Consider the following 20,826-nt stretch of genomic DNA (forward strand, 5'->3'; position numbering starts at 1 on the left):
TCTTCCAGCTCCTCGGGACTGTGAAGAAATGTGTCCCCCCTCTTCCACTTTCCCTGCAGCTTGTCCAAGCTACATACTGGGCGGAATATTTGTCCTTGGGAAAAATAAACAACCACAGCAGCAAAAGAAAGGAGGAATTACAGCTATCCACTTTAAACCTTCAGTTTTTAAAATAGATGGCAGGGACCAGCCTTGCAACACCCTCCCCTCCAAAAGGCACACATCTGAAAGCTTGGGAAACTATTTGAACTTGGAGGTCTAGGTCAAGTTTAATACTCAAGTCACTAAGAACCTTGGGAGGCCTTTGCTTTACATTGTTGCCATTGTGAGCATCGTAGATTAGTCTGGGCGTCAAGGAATGCCCTTGGAAGGAAGTCTGGAATTATCCATACTATCTAGATGCTTTATGAATAAATGGGTGAAAAATAGTGGTTTCTTTGAACTTGGTGTGGTGGTGAGCAAAATTTGAGACAGTTACTCTAGCTGGAATTAAAAGAAGAGTTATTTAAGGAAACGGCTAGCCTTTAACAGACGTATGTAAGAGCGTTTTCTGCTGTGTATTACTTATTCTGCTTTTTCTCATTTCGTATGTTACTCTTTCTGTGTTTCAGGTGGTACCACTGTGCTCACCACAGAGAAGCCAACCGTGATAGACAGCACTATACAATCAGGTATCAAATACCAAAGAGAAAATTGATTCACATATGTGTGTCTTCTTCCCCAAAATAGCGCATCGCTACGCTTCTCGGTTTCCATTTCCCATCAAGTCGTAGCAGAGATGCCACCAGCATCTGGTCCCCAAGCAGGAGCCATAAACACTGCTTCCCTTTCATCCACATGTATATGCAGCAGGGAGCGAGATTTCCTCCCCCATCAGTCATTGCCAAATGGTGACAATCCCCACTCTCAACGGAAGGAACCAGGGAACATACTTTGTTTAAACGCAGCACATCTAGGACACGGACTGTGTTTGCAAACTCGGGAGAAGGAAATCTCCCAGGCAGCAGCCTGACTATTTATTTTCATCGCCGCTCTGCAGATCGGAGACAGGCGAAGTTTGTCAGTTTTGCCAGCCACGGAGTTGGCAGTTTTACAGCCACGTTTCCAGTGGGTGCACCACTAGATGGTGTGCAGGGAACCAGGGCTGGAGAGGTGAGCCCTGAGGCGGACTGCCTCTACATCCTTTTTTATTAACACGTGATTGACCAGGGGGGTTTTGCAAAAACTTAGTCGGGTGATTATTATGTAGGTGAATATTGAAACGTCTCCAGTTGATAACATTCAGGTAACAGAAGACGTGGGCTTCCCCAGTGGCTCAACAGTAGAGAATCTGCCTGCAATGCAGAAGATGCGGGTTTGATCCGTGGGTTAGGAAGATCCCTTGGAGAAGAAAATGGCAACCCACTCCAGTTTTTTGCCTGGAGAATCCCATGGACAGGGGAGCCTGGTGGGCTATAGTCCAGGGGATCAAAAAGAGTCGGACACAATTGAGCAATGAACTACAACAAAAGACATATTAATATGTCTCTGGTCAGTAAGTTGTTCATAAGGTCCTTTGATGACTTTCAGAGCTTTGCTGTTGATCAGGGCCCAGCCACAGGGAAATGGTGGCGTCCCCCTCACTCTCTGTATTTCGATAGTATTTTTAAAAAATCTTCCCCACAGACACACATGAGGGGAAACAGTGCGTATAAGCAATCAGAGGTTTTACATACTTTAAAAGTTAACCATTAGAGAGAGGTGAACAGGTCAGCTCACCAGCTTCTCCCATTTCCTCTATTGAAGCCTGCTCAGCCTTGGCCTCCACGGTCACTTATTAACCGGGCATGTGGTGTACATCAATGTTTCCTCAACAGCAGACCCTCCTCAGCCAGCAGAAAATCAGAAAGGGACTGTTCTAATTAGCATGCTTCCTCAAAGGGTGCTGTCACTCTTGACCTGATTAAACTGCAAAACAAACCTCCCTTCAGTTGAACTTAACCCCAGTTTTCCCCATGGTTGGCTCTGGGTGACAGACTCCCTGCTACCACTGAGCTCATTGTTGTTGAGTCGCTAAGTCATGTCCGACTCTTTTTGACCCCATGGACTGTAACCCACCAGGCCCCTTTGATCATGGAATTTCCCAGGCAAGAATACTGGGTTGCCATTTCCTTCTCCAGGGGATCTTCCAAACCCAGGGATCAAACCCAAGTCTCCTGCAGTGGCAGGAGGGTCCTTTACCACTGAGCCATTGGGGAAGCCCACCACTCAGCTAAGACACCCCCAAACACCGAAGATGAAACTGAAGAACAGTGTTCAGCTAAATCTTCACAGTGCAGGAGTCCCCTCATACCTCTTCAGGTTATAAATATGGCCTTGGGGGATTGGCTAGCTGCCTTTTGCTCACTTCCCATTTTCCCTGATAAGAAATTTCTTCCTTTTTCCCACTCAGCCCCGTCTGGGTGGTTTTCTGTGGGGTAACTTCCTGTAAGCTCTTTATGACTGTCACAGGGAATGGGCTGAGGTGAACAAGTGAAGTTCTAATAATGTAACAAACATTTTAACTGTTGCTCTAGTTTTTCCTCTTGCCAGAGAGTTAATTACAACCACTAGGAAGCTGCCAGCAACAGATCTCATCTCTCTGCTTGCCTGTCAAAAGAGCTAGGGGTCATCAAAACACAACAACCCAAAATGAGATGACTCCCCCTCCATGTTGGAGGCCTGTGTTATCAAAGCAGGAATGGCTTTGTGAACTTTTAATTTACGGCTCAAAGCCCTTGGCATGATGGCTTCAGAGAGGAGCTCCAGAGCAAACAGTCGTCTCACAGCGTCTACTGTGATCAGAGGGTGAATATACAAATCATGAACCAGTAAGAAGTCAACAGGCCAAGAAGATGGTGGACTAGTGTCCCAAAGAACCATGTTACCTGAGTTAGAACTAAGACTTCATTCATACTAAAAAGGGAGAGGGTACAGCTGATTGTTGCGAACTTCTTGGTCCTGGAATCCTTTCTTCTTGCAGCTGTCCATGTAGATCCGGTCATAATGTTCCTATAAACCCCCAGGAAGACAATTCATTATTTTCTGTTCTGCAACTTCTTGTCTGTGCATGAACAGAAAGGTGTTGTACCTTTAAAGGTCAGAGCCTTGAGAATGGGCTCTCCTGTATATTTCAGGCTGTAGGCAACATTCTTTTACAAAAGGTGCAGAGCCAGCATGGCTACACTCAGGCAACAGAGCACAGAGTTAGAGCTAAAGTAATATATCCAATATGGAGTCGGGCTTGTTCTCTGTTACAGAACCACAGACCTTACTGATAGGGATGGTCTAGTCTACAGTCAGCCCAGAGTCCTTTACAAGTCGCCTTGGTTTCCTGTTTTTCCATTGTCTGAGTCATGGATCTTGTTCTCTTCATTTGTATATAGTGAACTGTCTGTGTTTCTTTGAGGAGTTCTGTTCATTGTCACCTCCTGGGTAAGCTAATGCTTAGAACCTGAGCATGCGTGGAGTCAGAAAGCAGGTCTTACTCTGAGGTTTCCCCTGCTCGTCGTCAGACCCATCTAGTGATACCTGGATCCCCACTGTCCTACAGGCACCTTGACAAATAGCAGCATATCAGACCTTAAACTTTCATCATCATCTGATTTTGCTGAAGCCACTAGAGATTCAAGCAGTCTGAAGATTTCATGCTGAAGATTCTTCTTAATGTAATATGTTCAGTGGGCATATAATTTGCATATGCTATCTGGGTTGTCATCAGATGCATAAAAGCCTGTTAATGCTCTGCCAGCCCTGCATTTTAAATCCATCTTCCCCTTGGCAGAAGGCTCTTACCCTCCAAGGATCCCCAAACATTCTCTAAATCAGTTCAGAGTATGTTCATGACCCATGGTTACATGGACCCAGGCACCTCCGCTTATTTCCAGCCTATGAGTAAGCGAGCTCACATACCCAATAGAAGTTCTGAAGACCAGATTTGAAAATTAAATCCTTGTGCATATATGGTGCTAATGATGTAACTCTGGGCAAGCTAGGTCCCCCAGGCACAGCTGGTGCTGGCTCACAGCGGCTATAAATTTGTTTTAAGTTCAGAATATTGTTTCCTGCTATTTTTAAGAGTCAAGAAGGGATTTAGCCAGATTATTCCCAATGAATTTAATGCGAATTGTGCAGCCATGGGGCCTGGGTAATATTTTGAAGATTGAAAGGTCAAATGGACATTGTCCTGTATACTAATTTCATTTGTCCATTTGCTTTTTTCTCTTTCTCTGCCCTTTTCTCCTCTGCTTCTGTCCTTCTCTCTTTCTCTTTCCATTTCTAGAAATGTCTGTGTGTATTTTTGTGAGTTTAATAGCCTTTCTAGCCAGACTTGAATCTTCAACATTGAGCTGTTCTGTCTCCATGCCCATGCCCCACAAAAGGTACTGATTAAAAAAAAAAAATTCTAATCTAACAAGATTGCCATAAATTATATATGATTGAGCCAAACAGATAAGAGTAGTAAAATATGAAAAGTTTGAGTAGTCACTGTGTAAAATTCATAGATTGGAAAGAACAGTGAAAGATAAAGGTTGACTTCCATTCACTGGAACAGGAGATGTCAAAATTAGTCTTTCAGGCAAAGTCGCCCTTTGTCTTGGCCACAAAAATACCCAAGTTCATTTATTTTATGACACTGCCATAATAGTAATAGCCAAATTATGGATGGTGTGGTTTCCTGTAAATTATACAATAAATTTAAAGTATTAACAAGGCAAATATTACCAGAAATGTGTATGCTGTAATGACTGACTGCCCTCCTCTCTGTGTAGGTCTTATAAATGACATTTAAGGAGAAAACCTAAAACCACACACATATTAATATTTTTCAGTATTAACAGTTTCTAACACAAGATTACACAACAGCACATTCCAGGGCCGTGGGTGTTGACATCCAAGGTTATTCAACTACTCCTTCATTGTTCGGCTGACTACATCTGCAAAATTCAGTCATGCTGTACAGAAGAACGGATTTGGGAGAGGGTTTCTCATGCTTTAAGAAGCCCTGTTTCATGGTTATGATGAACTAGGCATAAAATATGTATCTCCTGTGACACTACCGCTGTGAAATATAGCCCTTTGCATAAACTGAAAGTGCTCGTGTTATACACATACAAGTTATCACATGACTTACTAGGCTTTCTTACCCCAGCTGGCCCTGGTGAATCCTTTGGCAGGTCACACTGTCATTGGAAGGGAGAATCCATCTTGCTCAGTTTTGAGGATGCGTATGGCGCCTTCCTTCCAAAATTTCACATTAGCATTTGAAAGGAGTTCCTTGGAAGCTAAAAATGCAAAGTAACTCATTCTTATCTATTCAGTAAATCTTTCCCTTACCGCGCCTCCTGCCTGCCATTGTTGAAGTGGGGGAGGGGCAGTGGAGCCCAGACTCAGAAGAATGCAAGATATTTGTGTTAAACACTTAGACAAAGTTACAGGAAAGACCACAATGAGCTAGGCTCTCAGCCTGACCCTAATACAGCGTAGAATATCATACTTCCCTTTTGCTACAGAGAGATTGGTTTAGACTTATTTTTTAGATCAGCGGGCAAGCTGCCGGGGCACCTTCCTTCTCATCTCAATGCTGCCATCTTGTGGACGCCTGAACTCAATGAGACGCAATGACCCTCATTAGAGAAAACAGCCCCTATTGTGTGTTTAATTTTATATTCAGGAGAGGAGTGGGACTGGCAGAAGGAAAAGAATTTTATCTTTAGGATTATTTTTATTGTTAGCTCCAGTTTAACAAAAATAATTCCAAATATCAAGGGCTTCATTTTCCCCATCCTTAAAAAGTTAACCAAATTCCCCCAGCAAAAAGGTTGAGTAAAAACTAAGGCTATACAAGTTAGAAAAAAAAACCCATAGTCAAATAGCACTTTGTAGCACACACAAAACAAATCATTCTTGAGAATCCCTTCACGCTTTCTTTTTAGAACCCAAAGGAAGCATTTTGAACATTAAAAAAATATACAAGTGGGTACCTATTCAAATATGCTTTGGCTTTGCTTGACCTTATATTGCGGATTTAAGTGGGGCAAACAATTTATATGCAAATCTGAAAATTCACTAAAGAAGCAAAGATTTCCCACTTAAAATTAATTGACCTGATATAAAGCACAGAAGTTAAAAAAAAAAAAAATCTTATGAAATGCTTCAGAGATGTGCCAGTAAAAACCTGGAGCATAAGCTGGTGTGTTGAGAATACAGATAACCTCCAGGGTGAGATATTCAGGCAACTCACGTTTCTAGACTTTGGAGGTTCATGGGTCAGTCTCTAATTAAGATTCTTTTCATTGGTGGATATCAATTTATATGACTATCCTCAAGAGCGGAGTATCTTTTATATTAAATGTTGTGGAAATAAAATGCTACAGATGTAATAATACATGCTTTGGAAAGTAACCTTCCTGGAAATTTTATGTACCAAGTTGACAGGCAGTCCATAATCTTTTTTTGAGCTGGATCCAAAAAAAAAAAAAAGTTACTAAATGTGATGTTGCAAGCATGTGCATCTCTCCATGCATCTTTTGCGTTCCTTGGCAATCCTGGGTGTTGTGGCTTTCCTAGGATTTTCAGATAGATACTAACTTATATAAATCGTGTTTTCCATGAAGGAATTAAGGACCTCTCTGACCTAAATGATCAAATGTGTGTTTCTCTACTTGTCTCTGTTTCTTCCTTTCCACCCACTGAAGAGTTTCCAACATATGGTTTTAACTGTGAGTTTGGCTGGGGTTCTCACAAGACATTCTGTCACTGGGAACATGACAATCACGTGCAGCTCAAATGGAGTGTGTTGACCAGCAAGACGGGACCGATTCAGGATCACACAGGTAATGGAGGGTTCACTGTGGCCTCATTTCTTTAGATTTGAGAGGGTGTTACTGAGGAGGGTTGCTGGGGTCTGTGAGTTTAGAAAATACTACAGTCATTCACTTGTGCTTTTATTTTCTGGAATTAAAAAGATGCCCTTCCTAGTAGAGATTCTCTTAGGCCACTTACTGGAGAATGCAAAATAAACTTAGCAACAGATTGACCCCTGTGAAAAGTAATAAACTGGGCAGATCAGTGTGTGTGAATTAGGACCTGTTTTCTACTCTTTCTGAAGGTTTTTCATGGGACATGTCAAACATAGACAAAAGGAGAAAAGAAATGGTAAAATGAACCCTCTTTGTACATAACCCAACTTCAACACTCATCAGGTCCTAGGAATCTCATTTTACCTCTAGCATCCTGACTCTGAGTGATTTGGAAGCAAGTCTAGACATAGATAGTGTCATTTCATTTATTGCCTAATGCCTACTCTCTTGACCCTTGGAGTGGAAGTGGATTGGGGTCAGGGGTTGAAATCTTGTTCTTTTGAGGAAGATAGTAATCTAGCTCATTCTCTCTGAGCAAGTAGAAACCTCGCCACACCCCAGTTTACAGCCCACCCCACGTCCTGTCTTACTTTCCTTCTAAGATTAATTAGGGTTAGGGTGCACAGGGAGCTGTCAGCCCCTCTAGGAACTCTTACCCATTGCCATCCTCTTTTCCTCCTAGTCATTACTCAGCTTGAGAGATGGACTAAAAAACCATCATTGTCCTGTAAAAAAAACACACATGCATATACTCAAACACACACACACAGAAAACACCCAACCCACAACCTTCCAGCCCATTCAGTGATACCGACAACACTGCTTGTACAAGTCATGGTTCCCAGAGAGACCCCAGAGGGGCATTTGCTGAGCTGAGACATCTCATTAAGCCAAGGTCCCCCTTGATGAGTGGGCCAGGGGGCTGATGGATGGCCAAAGGCTCCTTCATGCTTTTCCCACTTGGTTGTTCACTCTGCCCCAGTGAATACAACCATTAAGTAGGTTGAATAGGCCTCTTTCCATCACGGCTACCTCCTTTCCTAATAAGACTGACAAGGAAATTGGATAAAATTGAACTCCTTCAATTCTGAGACACTTTCAATTGAATCTTAAGACAAGCAGTTTTAGAAAACTTAAAATACTTTGACTGTAAATGGCACTGTACGTAGAAATGGCACCAAATTAACCAAATGCAATTAGCTGAAATGAAGGCAGTAATGGTGGAAAAATTGATGCAAAGTGAAGCAAAAAGGCTCAGTAGGATCTGACATTCAAAGGAGGTTAAAAGCTACGTTAGCCAGAGACAAAAGCTAAAAGGCTTACAGAAGTACAGTGCTAATTGAGAAAACGGAGAGAGAGTTCCTGACCTAGAATTGTGATAAAACCCCGAAAGGAAAAATATCAGCGCTTTATGTGTTGGAGTGTCAGAAAAGGCAGGCGTGTCTTAGATGAACGGCTGAGAAGTGCGATTCCTTCAGAAGCATTTTTCTCTTTTGTCCTCCCGGGAGCCCTCCAGATCCACCCAGACCAGAAAGAGCCCCCGCAGCACTAAACTTGCAATCATTTGCTGAACTAGCTGGGTGAGCCCGGCATCTGAAAGGCAGGGACTTGTTAACATGAAAAAGTCTGGATGAAAAGAGCCCCACACACAAGACACAAGCACACAGCCCTCCACAGCTCATGTGCGGTGCTTTGCAAATCAGACGTGGAGGCTTCTGAAAATGAACAGTGTCTAGGTACAATAGTCTGTGGCCTGATTTTGAATTTATCAAAGGGATCTCGATTGGTTTTCTGCATTTGACCTCTAACAATGGAGCGGTGTCACTTCTTACAGAGGATTCCCCAAACCCGTGGCAGATGCTGGGAGGGGCGCGGGAGATGTAGGTATAAAGGAGGGAGTCCGAGCCTAGGGGCATTCACAGTCTGGTTCTGGGTGAGAAACAGCTCACCCATGCCGTGGGATGAAAGTGTCCAGTGGCAGGGGGAGTGGGGGTGGCAGAAGACAGCACAGAAGGGAGCCAAGATGCAGGCCTGGCTCAGGGACCAGCTCAGCTAAGCATCCTCAACCTCATTCTTCTCTACACGATGGGGGCAAGGCGGCAGAGGCAAGGTGAGGGAAGGTCTTACCGGCCTGTCTTGGTGGGCTGAGAGAGGTGGCACCATCACACAGACAGGTGACCATCATTAGGTAAATCAGTGGGAGAAAACAGACCCCAGGAGTGACCGAGTCTACACGGTCCAGGAGAGACGGAGATCACACACATTCTGCCAGGGCTGTGGCTTCTATTTCCCACCCTCCTTTCATTATCCCACCCAACAGTTTTATTAAGAGTGCTGAGGAGCCTCTCAGACAAGCAGCCAGGTGAGGGAGGAAGATGGTGGTCGAGGACACATCCACTCTACCTGGATGCTGCTAACGCAGGACGCACCCACACACGCAGTGCAAGAGCATCTCCCAAACATGCCAGCCCCTGGGGCAGCACACAGAACACCCCATTGCCCACGGAAGCTCGCCATCAGATCCACGCTTTCATCAGGTGCGGCGTTCGAGTAGCATTTCTATTTGCAGAGCAAACAGTGAAACATGAGTTGTGTGTTTAGACCAGGTGGTAGCGGGAGGCAGTGCTCCCACCGGGTCATTAACAGCAGAGCCGGGAGTTAGTCCTCCAAGCTCAGCAAGCATCTCCGTTGCCGAAATGGCACATTCTAATAAGCCTCAGAAGAGCAGCCTCTCCTCTCCTGGAACCAGAAGCCCACATCAAACAAGAGCGGGACTCACAGTTGAATTTCAAGCTCTCAGGTGTATTTAAGGAACTTATTAATATAAGCCATTAAAATAAACTAGGGGAAAAGAATTGGAATTTGAAGTGGGGGTGGGGGGAATTGCCAGATTATATGGACAGACAGCAGCTTCATTGTTAGGCACTTACAGTAACCAAAGCAACATCCACCAGAAGTCTTCCTGCTCCAATGGTAAATAAATAAGAATACATCTAAATATTTACATTTACTCTGTGTTCACACACGTGCTGCTCGAGTGTTAGAACTGCATGGAAATAGGTCTTCCAGCACATCCGATCTGCTTGCAATGGTGTAGAGACCAACGCAAGTCATAGCCCATGTCCATGTGACCGTGCATTCTAGATAAGTGGTATCCGACTATTGAGATTTACAGTCTCCATCACAAACGTCCTTTCATGGATGCCAAGAGCCTTTCAACGCCAGTGAGGTTACCTACTGTTACCCACTTCACCACCACCACTACTGCACAAGTGGGTTCTGGTGGTCTGGCCAGGAGAGAAGGTTTGAGAGCAGAACTTGATGGAAAAGAGACAGAGGTGCATCCGTCTGGCCATTCCCCCTAACACAGCTTTTTGTCACAGCAGGAGATGGCAACTTCATCTACTCCCAGGCTGATGAAAACCAAAAGGGCAAAGTCGCTCGCCTGGTGAGCCCCGTGGTTTATTCCCAGAACGCTGCCCACTGCATGACCTTCTGGTACCACATGTCTGGTTCGCACGTGGGCACGCTGAGGGTCAAGCTGCGCTACCAGAAGCCAGAGGAGTACGACCAGCTGGTCTGGATGGCCATCGGACACCAAGGGGACCACTGGAAAGAAGGGCGTGTCCTGCTCCACAAATCTCTGAAGCTTTACCAGGTGAGCCCCCTTCCCCAGGTCGGGGCAGGCAGCTGGGATGCTGTTTGAAAGCTATGCAAATGAGATGCGGGAATCATTCCAAAAATTATTTCAGATTTGTCCTCAACCTGATACCGATGCACTGATGATCATCTAGGTAGCGTTATTTCATAGTCTCCTAGTTTACAGGCAGAGGACTGATTGCTAAAAAAGAAGGGAAAATGCTACTCTGTGATTATTTGGGGCTGTCACAATCAACATTCCTTTTATTTGCTGCTCTTTCCAGTTTTAAATTCTGTGTCACACAAAGAGAATGTCCGAGGAGAAGTTTTATACCATCCCCAAGCAGTTAATACGGATTGAAGAGCAAATCGCGTGCTCATTCGAAATCTCATGAATTTCATTTACGTGCTGTGACTTGAGCTGCACAAGCATGTGTAAACATTGCTATTTGGGACCAAACATTTAAATACTGTGAAAATGATCTCATTTTGTCAGGTGATTTTTGAGGGTGAAATCGGAAAAGGCAACCTTGGCGGGATTGCGGTGGACGATATTAGCATCAATAACCACATCCCTCAAGAGGACTGCGCAAGTAAGTATGGGTTGCTGTAGAAACCAAGGCGGCGCTTGCTCAGGGCATGAGTCTTTCCACTTTATGGTCTTTGTCATGCTCACTTAGACCTAGAATTTTAACGTGGGCTATAAGCCAGGTCAGTCTACCTTCAGCTACCGCATCATCTAACCTGGTTCACTTAGAATGTCTGGTTAGTATCCAGAGAAGTACATCAATAACGTGCAACCAAAAATCATAGCAAAGAAGAAACTCACGATTTCCAGGCCGTGCCTAAACACTGTGATGAAAATTGGAAAACTCAGACATCTGGGTAATTCCAGGTATCTCAATGTGTAAACGAAATAGGAAGCCTTTGAAATTTTTCATCACAGTGGATTTAATGAAGATTACATTGTGAATGAATCATAGATAACATCATTCTTTGATTTATTATAAAAATAAGTAGAGGATTCTGACTCAGAACAGTTTGAAATGCCTCAAAAGAATAAATGAAATTTAGAGATTTTGCCTAGCATTTCAGAGTTTATGGATTTTTCTTGGCCTGGTATATATGAAAAAAAGTCTTGACATAGAAAACCAATTCATACTCCCAGTTCTTGATATATAATTATAAATAGCATCACTAATGGCAATGTAATAGCACAGTAATTAGTCTTAAGCTCCATTTGCTACACTTAAACTTTTGTTATATATTATGATATAATAGGATGTTAATTATAACAAAATGGAATAAGCCTATTGGGCAAATTTAAGACAAAGGAGGCCTGTTGGCTATAATGGGTTTTTGGTCATTTCAGCAATTTACAAAGCTTTTATTATACAATATATTGGATATATGTAGTCCCTAAAGTGGCAATAATTTGATAGGGTCGATTGAAGAAATTAGAATGAGCAGTGAATAAAGGTCTGCTTCATATTATGTAAGGAAATCTATTTAATGCCACAGTACCTAGCAGACCTTCATAGAAAAAATGATAAGGCTTAATATGTAAGTTACAACTACTTTACAAACTCCCCGGCATCCAGGTCTACACAGTTGTTAATATGTCTATTTCATATAGTTACATTACTTTCATCCCTTTTCCAAGATGGGAAGGCTGATGGTGATGTTTTTGGAATGGGAGAGCAAACTCCACCAGCTGAAACAAAGAAGTACATTCAGTTTGGTTCAACAGGTTTTCTCTGATCACCTTCTAAGGGCAAAGCAGCATCCTAGTGCTCCAGTGAACACAGAGGCTAAAGCAAGTCCCTGAGCCTTTTCTGTTCGCGTGACTGGGCTGCGTAGCTGTGGTTACTGCTGGGCGTTAAGCTCAGAAAGTCACAGCTAAAGCACAATTAAAACTTCATGTTCTCCTGTCTAAAATGGATAACCAACAAGGACCTGCTGTGTAGCACAGGGAACTCTGCTCACTGTTATGTGGCAGCCTGGATGGGAGTGGAGCTTGGGGGAGAATGAATACATGTATATGTATGGCTGAGTCCCTTTGCTGTTCACCTGAAACCTTCACAATGTTGTTCATTGGCCATACTCCAATAGAAAATAAAAAGTTTAAAAAAATAGTAAAAAAAAAAAAAAAACCCAACAACTGTGTTGCTGTGACAGTAAGAAGTTGTCTAAGAGAATTCTACAATTATTCGTCACATATGTTTCTTTGAAAATTTAGCCCTGGATGCTAGGAGATTATCAGCTCTTTATTAATTATTCATGCATTAATACCACAAATATTTATTGAGTCATGGAGTGTGTTCTGGACACTGTTCTAAATGCTGGGGACATAGGAATGAACCAGGTCCCTATCCTCTACCAGAATCATAAAGGACGCCAGGACTCCACTCCCCCTGGAGACTTTTTTTTTAATAAGACACAGGATGCAGTCTCTGGCCTTAACGAGCTGACATACTATATGGGAAACCAACTAACACTTAGGAAGCCGTTATCTACAAAAGCACAGGATGGCAGCCATATGTGCAACCCCACTTCTGTTTTCTATTTTTACCAGACTTCCCCACACTCCAAATGCCAGAGCCACTTCCCCAAACTCCCCCCGCCTCCACTCCCCTCCGGTCTCCTAAGACAACACACTCTGCTGCAGCAGGGCTTCCTGGATTTAGAGCTGACTCCAATTCCCTAATCATTCAGCACTGCCTCTCCATAGCTCTCCAGTTACCTGGTGGGGTCGGATTGTGCTAAGACCTTTGAGGAAAAACCCAGCAGAGCCACTGGCGATTAGTGTGTGAGGGTTGATGTAGTTTGTGTGTATTATGTTTGGTTGAGAGTTCAAATATCTCTTTCAATTTTCTTTGACTTGTCAGAACCAGCAGACCTGGATAAAAAGAACCCAGAAAGTAAAATCGATGAAACAGGTAAGTATGTCTTGCTGACTTATTTTTAAAACAGTTTACATGGCTTTTATTATATTTATGGAGAAACTCTGAAACTCTGGCACACCAGGGTACTAAGTGAAAGTCACTCAGTCGTGTCCAACTCTTTGCCACCCCATGGAGTATACAGTCCATGGAATTCTCCAAGCCAGAATACTGGAGTGGGTAGCCTTTCCCTTCTCCAGGGGATCTTCCCAACCCAGGGATTGAACCCAGGTCTCCTGCATTGCAGGTGGATTCTTTACCAGCTGAGCTACAAGGGAAACCCAGAGTACCAAAGCAGTTCACACAGCATAAACACCCACCCATGTCAGTGATGCTGTGCCTGGGCTATTGTGAGAGTGAGTGCCCGATACAGACTTGGGAGAGGCAGTGACCGGTTCAGAGCGTGTCGGGGGTAACCCCAGGGGACATATGCTAGCCTGGCCCTTCCCTACCGAGCTGGAAGAAGAACTCAGAGGACAACGGCATGAAATACCCTTGTTTAATAACTATGGAAACAGGAAGCGAGTGAAGATTGTTTCTTACCCAAGGACCTACAGTACTTTTCATACAGTAATTTGAAACCAACCCAAATTCTTGTGCCTGACTGAGAACCAGATACAATCTTTAAAGGGCTGGAGCCCAGTGTCTGTTTGGACCACCTGTTCCCAGCCTCCACTACTGAAACCCTCGTTTTGCTATAATGATCACAACGTTGATGACAGTGATGATGCCGATGATGCCGATGAGGGTTTACTGAGGAGCTAGTATGTTCCAGTCACTTTCTATAAGTTCTCTTGTTTAATTCTCACAGCTGTGCTCTGAGTATATTTATCCCCATTTCACAGATGAGGAGCCTGAAACTCAGCAGTGACTTGGCCTTAAGTGAGATAGGTAATAACTTCCCAGGTGGCGCTAGTGGTAAAGAATCTGCCTGCAATGCTGGAGACCCAGGTTCAATCCCTGGGTTGGTAGGATGCCCTGGAGAAGGAAATGGCAACCCACTCCAGTATTCTTGCCTGAAGAATTCCATGGACAGAGGAGCCTGGTGGGCTACAAGTTCATGGGGTCACAAAGACTAGGACACAACTGAGCGACTTTCACTTTGCTTCACTTAAGACAGGTAATTAGGTGGTAGCCTCAGACTTCAAACTGATTAATTCAAAAGTGTGTTTTCATTGAACACCGCTTTGTGATCCAGTGCAAGGCATTTGGTTGGAGTGAGGTCCTGCCTGATGTTGTATTTCCAGAAGTCTCCGCGCCTCCTGCCAACAGTGGCAGGTGTTGGACACTTGCCCCAGCATCACTCAAGCTGCTGTTAGCAGATCTGTACCCTGTCCATCAGCATCAGCACCAGCTGCCATCAGAAATGTGGACATATTAATACCACAGATTTGGTATTAGTAGAGATTTGGTAGAGATAAATAGAGATGGCGCCATATTCGCAGTTGATCATCTCAACACGAGGCTCATTTAGCTTAGTTACGTGGTCCACACTGAGATGGAAACTTTATTAGAGATTGTTTCAAAACAGTGTCGCATCAAGGGAGAGAATATTAATATGTCCTTGTGGCTTCTTTCCCCCTGTAGGGACTTGCATCGCATATTTTTAGTTTCCTTTGATTGGAATCCTTGTTGATCAGAACACCATTAAGTAAACACCAGGCCTGTTGCACATTAACATTCTAGTCTCATTTCTAGTATCAGGTAATGAGGCTCAGAGCTCCCATGTTAACAATTTCTCATGTTCCACTCTAAAGAAAACATTTCCCCAATGCCTGCGTGCAGAGCTGTGTGACCATCTCCAGTGAAACAACCAGGGCAGCAAAGATGCTGATTATTAAATGTGTTCTGTTCAATACAACACAGACCTGGCTTCTCGATTGGAGCCATAAGCCATTTAAAATATCAGCAGCAGGCATGCCCTCATTCTGTCGGAAAGCTCTCTCCTGATTGAGTGAAACCATGGTCGATTTGGGGGGAAACTTGAAGATCTGACTTGTGGTAGGACCACCACTCAGAAGGGCAGCTTGGGCCATCTTCTCGTGCAGGATTTGGGGATCAAACAGATGCATCAGGAATGGTTAAATCCCCTGCTAGACCAATGTGGGAAGGAGCATTTGCAAAGCTTATACATCTCGTATCTGCCCAAGGACAATAAACACAGATTACAGTCTCATGGAGGGCGGGCTGCATAAAATCTGAATTAGATTAGAACCCAGCCCTCACGGCTTGCCCAGAAACAGTGGTTTCCATGTGCTAAGCTTTCTGTCGAAATCACAGCACCAAAGCCCCAATACCTTCCCTCCCACACGTTGATTCCCAACAACTCTCAAACATAAACACTGGTGTTTCTTGGCAATGGAGGAGCCAAACCCCACCACGGAAATCCCCCAGGGGCTGTCTTGGGAAGGACAGCCCAGAACCAGATGTGTGCTTAACTTCTTGTCCATTTTGCTGTCTACTGTCATCTGGTGTGTTAGCAGTACTCACGGAGCCAATTTTGTTTTTCTCCCCAGGGAGCACACCAGGCTACCAAGGCACGGGAGAAGGCGATGAGAACATCTCCAGGAAGCCGGGCAACGTGCTGAAGACCCTGGACCCCATCCTCATCACCATCATCGCCATGAGTGCCCTGGGCGTCCTCCTGGGCGCCGTCTGCGGGGTCGTGCTGTACTGTGCCTGTTGGCACAACGGGATGTCAGAGAGAAACTTATCTGCCCTGGAGAACTATAACTTTGAACTCGTGGATGGCGTGAAGTTGAAAAAAGACAAACTGAATCCACAGAGTACTTACTCGGAGGCATGAAAGCAGACAAGAGGTGAGCAGGCAAGCAGGAGAGTGGAGCGGAGGACAGAGCTTGAGCTGGGGACCGGCTGATCTTTCACTGTTCAGGCTGGGAAGCGCGTTGATGACGCCAAGCCAGGTTTTTCTCAGGAGCTTCAATGAGTTTGGCCGACAGACACGGACAACTTAGCTGTGTTAACAATCGGAATCCTGTACAGTCAAGATTCTTTCTGTTGGTTTCGTTGAAATAATCAAATGCTGGTGTTGAGACCAAGTATGATTGACTTAATCATTCGAAGGACTCCCCTTTCCCCTTCTCTCTTCTCTTCCTCTTCTGGATTCTTTTCGGAAACTGTGCAAAATCCAAAATGCTGGCACCAAGTGTATTTAGCGGGGCCCCTTTGACGGACACACTATCTGCAGCCCCAGTGCCCAGAATATATTCGAATAACCGCCTTTCAGTGGACTCCTGAAGCTGGCCTTGTGTATAATCGCCCGCGTCGTGGATAGGCAAAGAAGGAGTAGGGTGTTTTCTGTTAAAGTATACCGTAGCCTCAGTACCAGTCTAGTGTGTCAGCTCTGTTTACGAAGCAATACCGTCAGATTTCCTCGATGTTTTCCAGTGTTGTACTCAACCTTGTGCTGTGAACTCCATACAGAAAACTGTGCCATCATAAACACTGCTGGCAACTGGGTGTGATGCGGACAACCGCAACGAAGAATCCTTGGCACTGGCTAGTCTATGTCCTCTCAAGTGCCTTTTTGTTTGTACTGGTTCTCATTGTGTTACATTCACCTGCCCTGTTTTTCGCTGGTGAAAGCCCTCTTCTTGAATCAAACCCTGGGGGCCTGCTGACGAAGAAGAAAGTATATTTTAGTGTGAGATGTCAGCCTCCAGGAAGGCAAGGGCTCCGAAGATTTGGCAACGTGGCTTAATCGTTCCGCTTTTTCCGTAGTTCAATTTCATGTCTCTTGACCCTTTTGTATAAAGCTGCAATATTCTCTCTTACTGTTCTTTCATATGGAATGTATTTTCAAATGTAAACTCTTTCTCTGCTATCCCTCTGTCTTTTTTCTCTCTTAGGATTTAAGCATTTGCCATTCTTCAGAAAAGAAACTTGCAGCTTTAACCTGCTGGGAATGGCAAACAATTTTACTAGACTTTATGTTGGAAAAATAAATAAATAAGGGAAATTCCTAACTTTGCCCTCCAAAGTATAACTTTGGTTTCCTTGTTAACTGGTTAAAGTGACAGTATCTTTTTTCCTAAAGCCATTTGCTATCTATACCAATCAAAATGATCTTCAATAGAAATGTTTGCTTTCAATAGAAATAGTGGTTAAGTTGAGGGAAGAAATAATTGGCTTTCAAGTGAGACTCAAAGGGATGAAATCCCCTCAAAATCCAAAAATCAGAGATTTTTACATCCAAATACATGAAAATGACCCATGAGAACCTTCTTGTTTTGGTATTGAGTCAAGCAAGGGAAGTGGAAGAAGGAATGGTTAATTTAAGAAAGCGACCATAAATTCTGGTGCCTGGGGATGGAGTATTTTAAGATAAGAGAGGGGAAGAAAAGGAGTAAAGTCAAAACAAATGTTCTTAAAACTCCATTCAGCAAAAACCCTGAGAAAACAAGAGACTTAGTGAAAGCTTCTAGAAACTTCCAGCGGCTCACAGTGAGAAAGCCTGCCTTAGAGCTGGCAAGACCTAAGCCACAGAGACATAAATGTCTTATGAGGCAGCATGTGAATTAGCCCAAAGATTAGCTTTGGTTGTTTTCCATGCGTTTGTGCCCTGCCATGTAGGACAGAAGAACTTCCTCCCTCCTGCACTGCTGTAGGTCTCCCTCAAGTACATTTGTGGGGGTCACATTTGCATCATGGAGCTGAAAGTCCATTCATCCTGGTTTAATTGAAATGAGAATGCCTTTTGTTTCCAGGAAAGTATTGATCACTATGAAAGAAGAATAGATTCTAACCCCCAGGGGCATCCATTCAGCCGTTATAATCATACCCAGATGAAAGCATTAAGACTTGATTTTTTTTTTAGGCAACAGACTTAAAGTTGTCCTCAGCCAAGGAAAAATGATACTGCAACTTTAAATTTTAAAGTATCTTGCACTGATAAATATATTTAAAAATTATATGTTTATAAAGTTATTAATTTGTAAAGGCAGTGTTACAAAATGTTCAGTTTATATTGTTTTAGATTGTTTCATAATTTTAAAAGGTGTAAAATAACATATTTTTTTCTTTATTGAGATCTATAAATCTTTCTGTAGTAAAATGTTTTCATTTTACTGGTATATTATTGCTTCATGTTTTGTACCATCATAAAATTTTGTGCAAATTTTTTTTACAGAAATTTTTATTTTCTATGACAATATGACACTTGTAAATTGTTGTTTCAAAATGAACAGCGAAGCCTTAACTTTAAACGACATTTGTATTCTCAGACACTGAGTTGCATAAAACAACCACATAGAACTGAACTGTAACTTAAATTCCAAACTATGACTACTACATTCCAAAGAAACAGTTGAATTAAACATTTTCATAAAATATCCTAAACCTGATGGCTTTTATTATATTAGCTTTGTTATTGTTAAAGAAATTGGTATTATTCCAGCATCAAATAACTTTCACAATTTTTTTAAGTTCTTTTTTTAAAATAATATCCTAATAAGGAGAGAAGATTAAGAAAACATTTCCTGAAAGTAGAACATCAACCCAAATTGGACACTTGTCAAGATAAGGCATAAAGAATTTGGCCTTATAAATGGAAATTTTTCAACTCCAAATCATGTGTCAAATGTTTCTATATTCCATTTAGTAAAGTTTTTTGTTTTTAATGAAATTCCCATATGTCTGTTGGTAAGTTTTGTTCTTATAGAAAATAGATAATAAACCGGATAGTGTTTATGCATGCAGCTGTGCTAAATTTCATTAGAGGGCAAAGCTAAGCATGGCATTGCAGCTGGCTACTTGGTAATTCTTAGAAAATTTTGAGTCCATCTGGGACCAAACTAACAGTAGTATAGTAATAATAATAATTACAATAACAAAGATGAGAAGGGTGGAATCAAAGCATGCTCTATAGGATAGAGTACCATTCATGAACCAACAGTTCTTGCCTTACCTTCCTCTGATTATAGGAACATTTAATTCTGAAGCATAGGAAATCTATGCTATTCAGAAGGTGGACTGCTCTGCACAGCTCTTCCCAGTGAATCAATATTCCTACTTTTCTCTGGACACTGATGTCTTTGGCATCTTCCAAGTTTTAACTAACAAGAGAACATGTGCCCTACTCAGTGGAGTTTGAGGTTTCTCTGCTTAAAGAAAGGGTTTCCCTGATGGCTCATCAGGTAAAGAATCTGTCTGCAATGCAGGAAAACACAAGAGATGTGGGTTCAGTTCCTGGATTGGGAAGATCCCCTAGAGGAGGAAAATGGCAACCAACTCTAGTATTCTTGCCTGAAAAACCCCATGGATAGAGGAGGCAGAGCTGGGTATTCACTTTACTGAATTTAAATTCTATTTATGTTCATGGATGTACCCAGAAAACATGATGACTTATGATGAATCTACCAGAATTAATCCAGAGATACTTTCCGAATTAAGGGCCATAGATTCATGGGTTCTGTTTCCTTGTTTGAGAAACCTTAAACATAAATGCTTTCAACCCATTTCTTATCCCTAGTTAGCTGCTAAGCTAGGCTTTTCTTCCTGGGTTTAAGGAGCTAAATCACGGTATAATTCTTCACAAAGTCAAGAACAAAATATGTCATAAAGATTGAAACATTTAACTTAAAACATGAAAATTATTTATCATCCCATCTCCTGTCTTCCGTGGTAACATATTAATCACCACTTAGGCTGGATTGTACTTTATCTTTTTGCAAATCAGAAGGATTTTGTAATACTCCATGATGTTCCTGCTTCCCAGTGATAATCAGCTGTCATGTTGCAATGAAAAGCAGTTCTGCCAGAAATTTCCCTGAACTCTATCATGAGGGAATCTTAAGCAGCTTTTCAGCTCACAGGTTGAGAAGCCAGAGGGAAGGAACCTCGAACTAAGTAGAACACAGCACCAAGAAGCAAATGAGACCAGTGTGATCTCTGGCATTATTTTTTTAATATTCCAAAGAAACATTGCAAAGTTATACAAATAAGAGCATTATATTATCACACACACGTCACTTCTTAATAGCACTAAAGATCCCATGAACCAGTTATATCATTTCAGGAGAGAAGGAATAAACTCTGTGGGAAACTTCTATGGTAATGATGCTATACTTCTTTATATTGAGAACATTCTACTTTCACAGCAGCTCTGGGAGCTAAGCTTTGTCATTATTCCTCTTTATAAATGAGGAATCCAAAGTTTAGGCAAGTTGAAGGGTGAATCCAGGATGGATCTGGTCTCATCTCCCCCTCCATTTCTCCTATCACACCATAACCCTGCCTGCATGAGCATGAGAAGCCCTCACAGAGGGCCTGGCTACTCAAGCCAGTAGCAGCAGCATCCCCTGAAAGTCTCTTAGAAAAGCAGAGTCTCAGAACATGCCCCAGAC

At 42.8% G+C, this 20,826-nt stretch overlaps 1 protein-coding gene across 4 annotated transcripts in view; it reads left to right on the forward strand.

The window, feature by feature from the left end:
- NRP1 (neuropilin 1) overlaps window positions 1–19,106 on the forward strand; it is a 147,906-nt gene extending 128,800 nt beyond the window's left edge. For 2 of the 4 annotated variants that reach the window (XM_070380974.1, XM_005890178.3), the window contains exons 13-18: window positions 612–671; window positions 6,717–6,854; window positions 10,265–10,539; window positions 11,017–11,113; window positions 13,409–13,459; window positions 15,979–19,106. In XM_070380974.1, coding sequence (XP_070237075.1) covers window positions 612–671; window positions 6,717–6,854; window positions 10,265–10,539; window positions 11,017–11,113; window positions 13,409–13,459; window positions 15,979–16,268 — 911 coding nt within the window. In that variant the 3' untranslated portion in view covers window positions 16,269–19,106. The remainder of the gene's footprint in view (window positions 1–611; window positions 672–6,716; window positions 6,855–10,264; window positions 10,540–11,016; window positions 11,114–13,408; window positions 13,460–15,978) is intronic. The other 2 variants (XM_070380976.1, XM_005890179.3) reach the window with 1 other exon arrangement.
- Window positions 19,107–20,826: the final 1,720 nt, after the last annotated feature.

The sequence above is a fragment of the Bos mutus genome, chromosome 13 (assembly GCF_027580195.1).
Source record: "Bos mutus isolate GX-2022 chromosome 13, NWIPB_WYAK_1.1, whole genome shotgun sequence".
NCBI classification, from domain to species: domain Eukaryota; kingdom Metazoa; phylum Chordata; class Mammalia; order Artiodactyla; family Bovidae; genus Bos; species Bos mutus.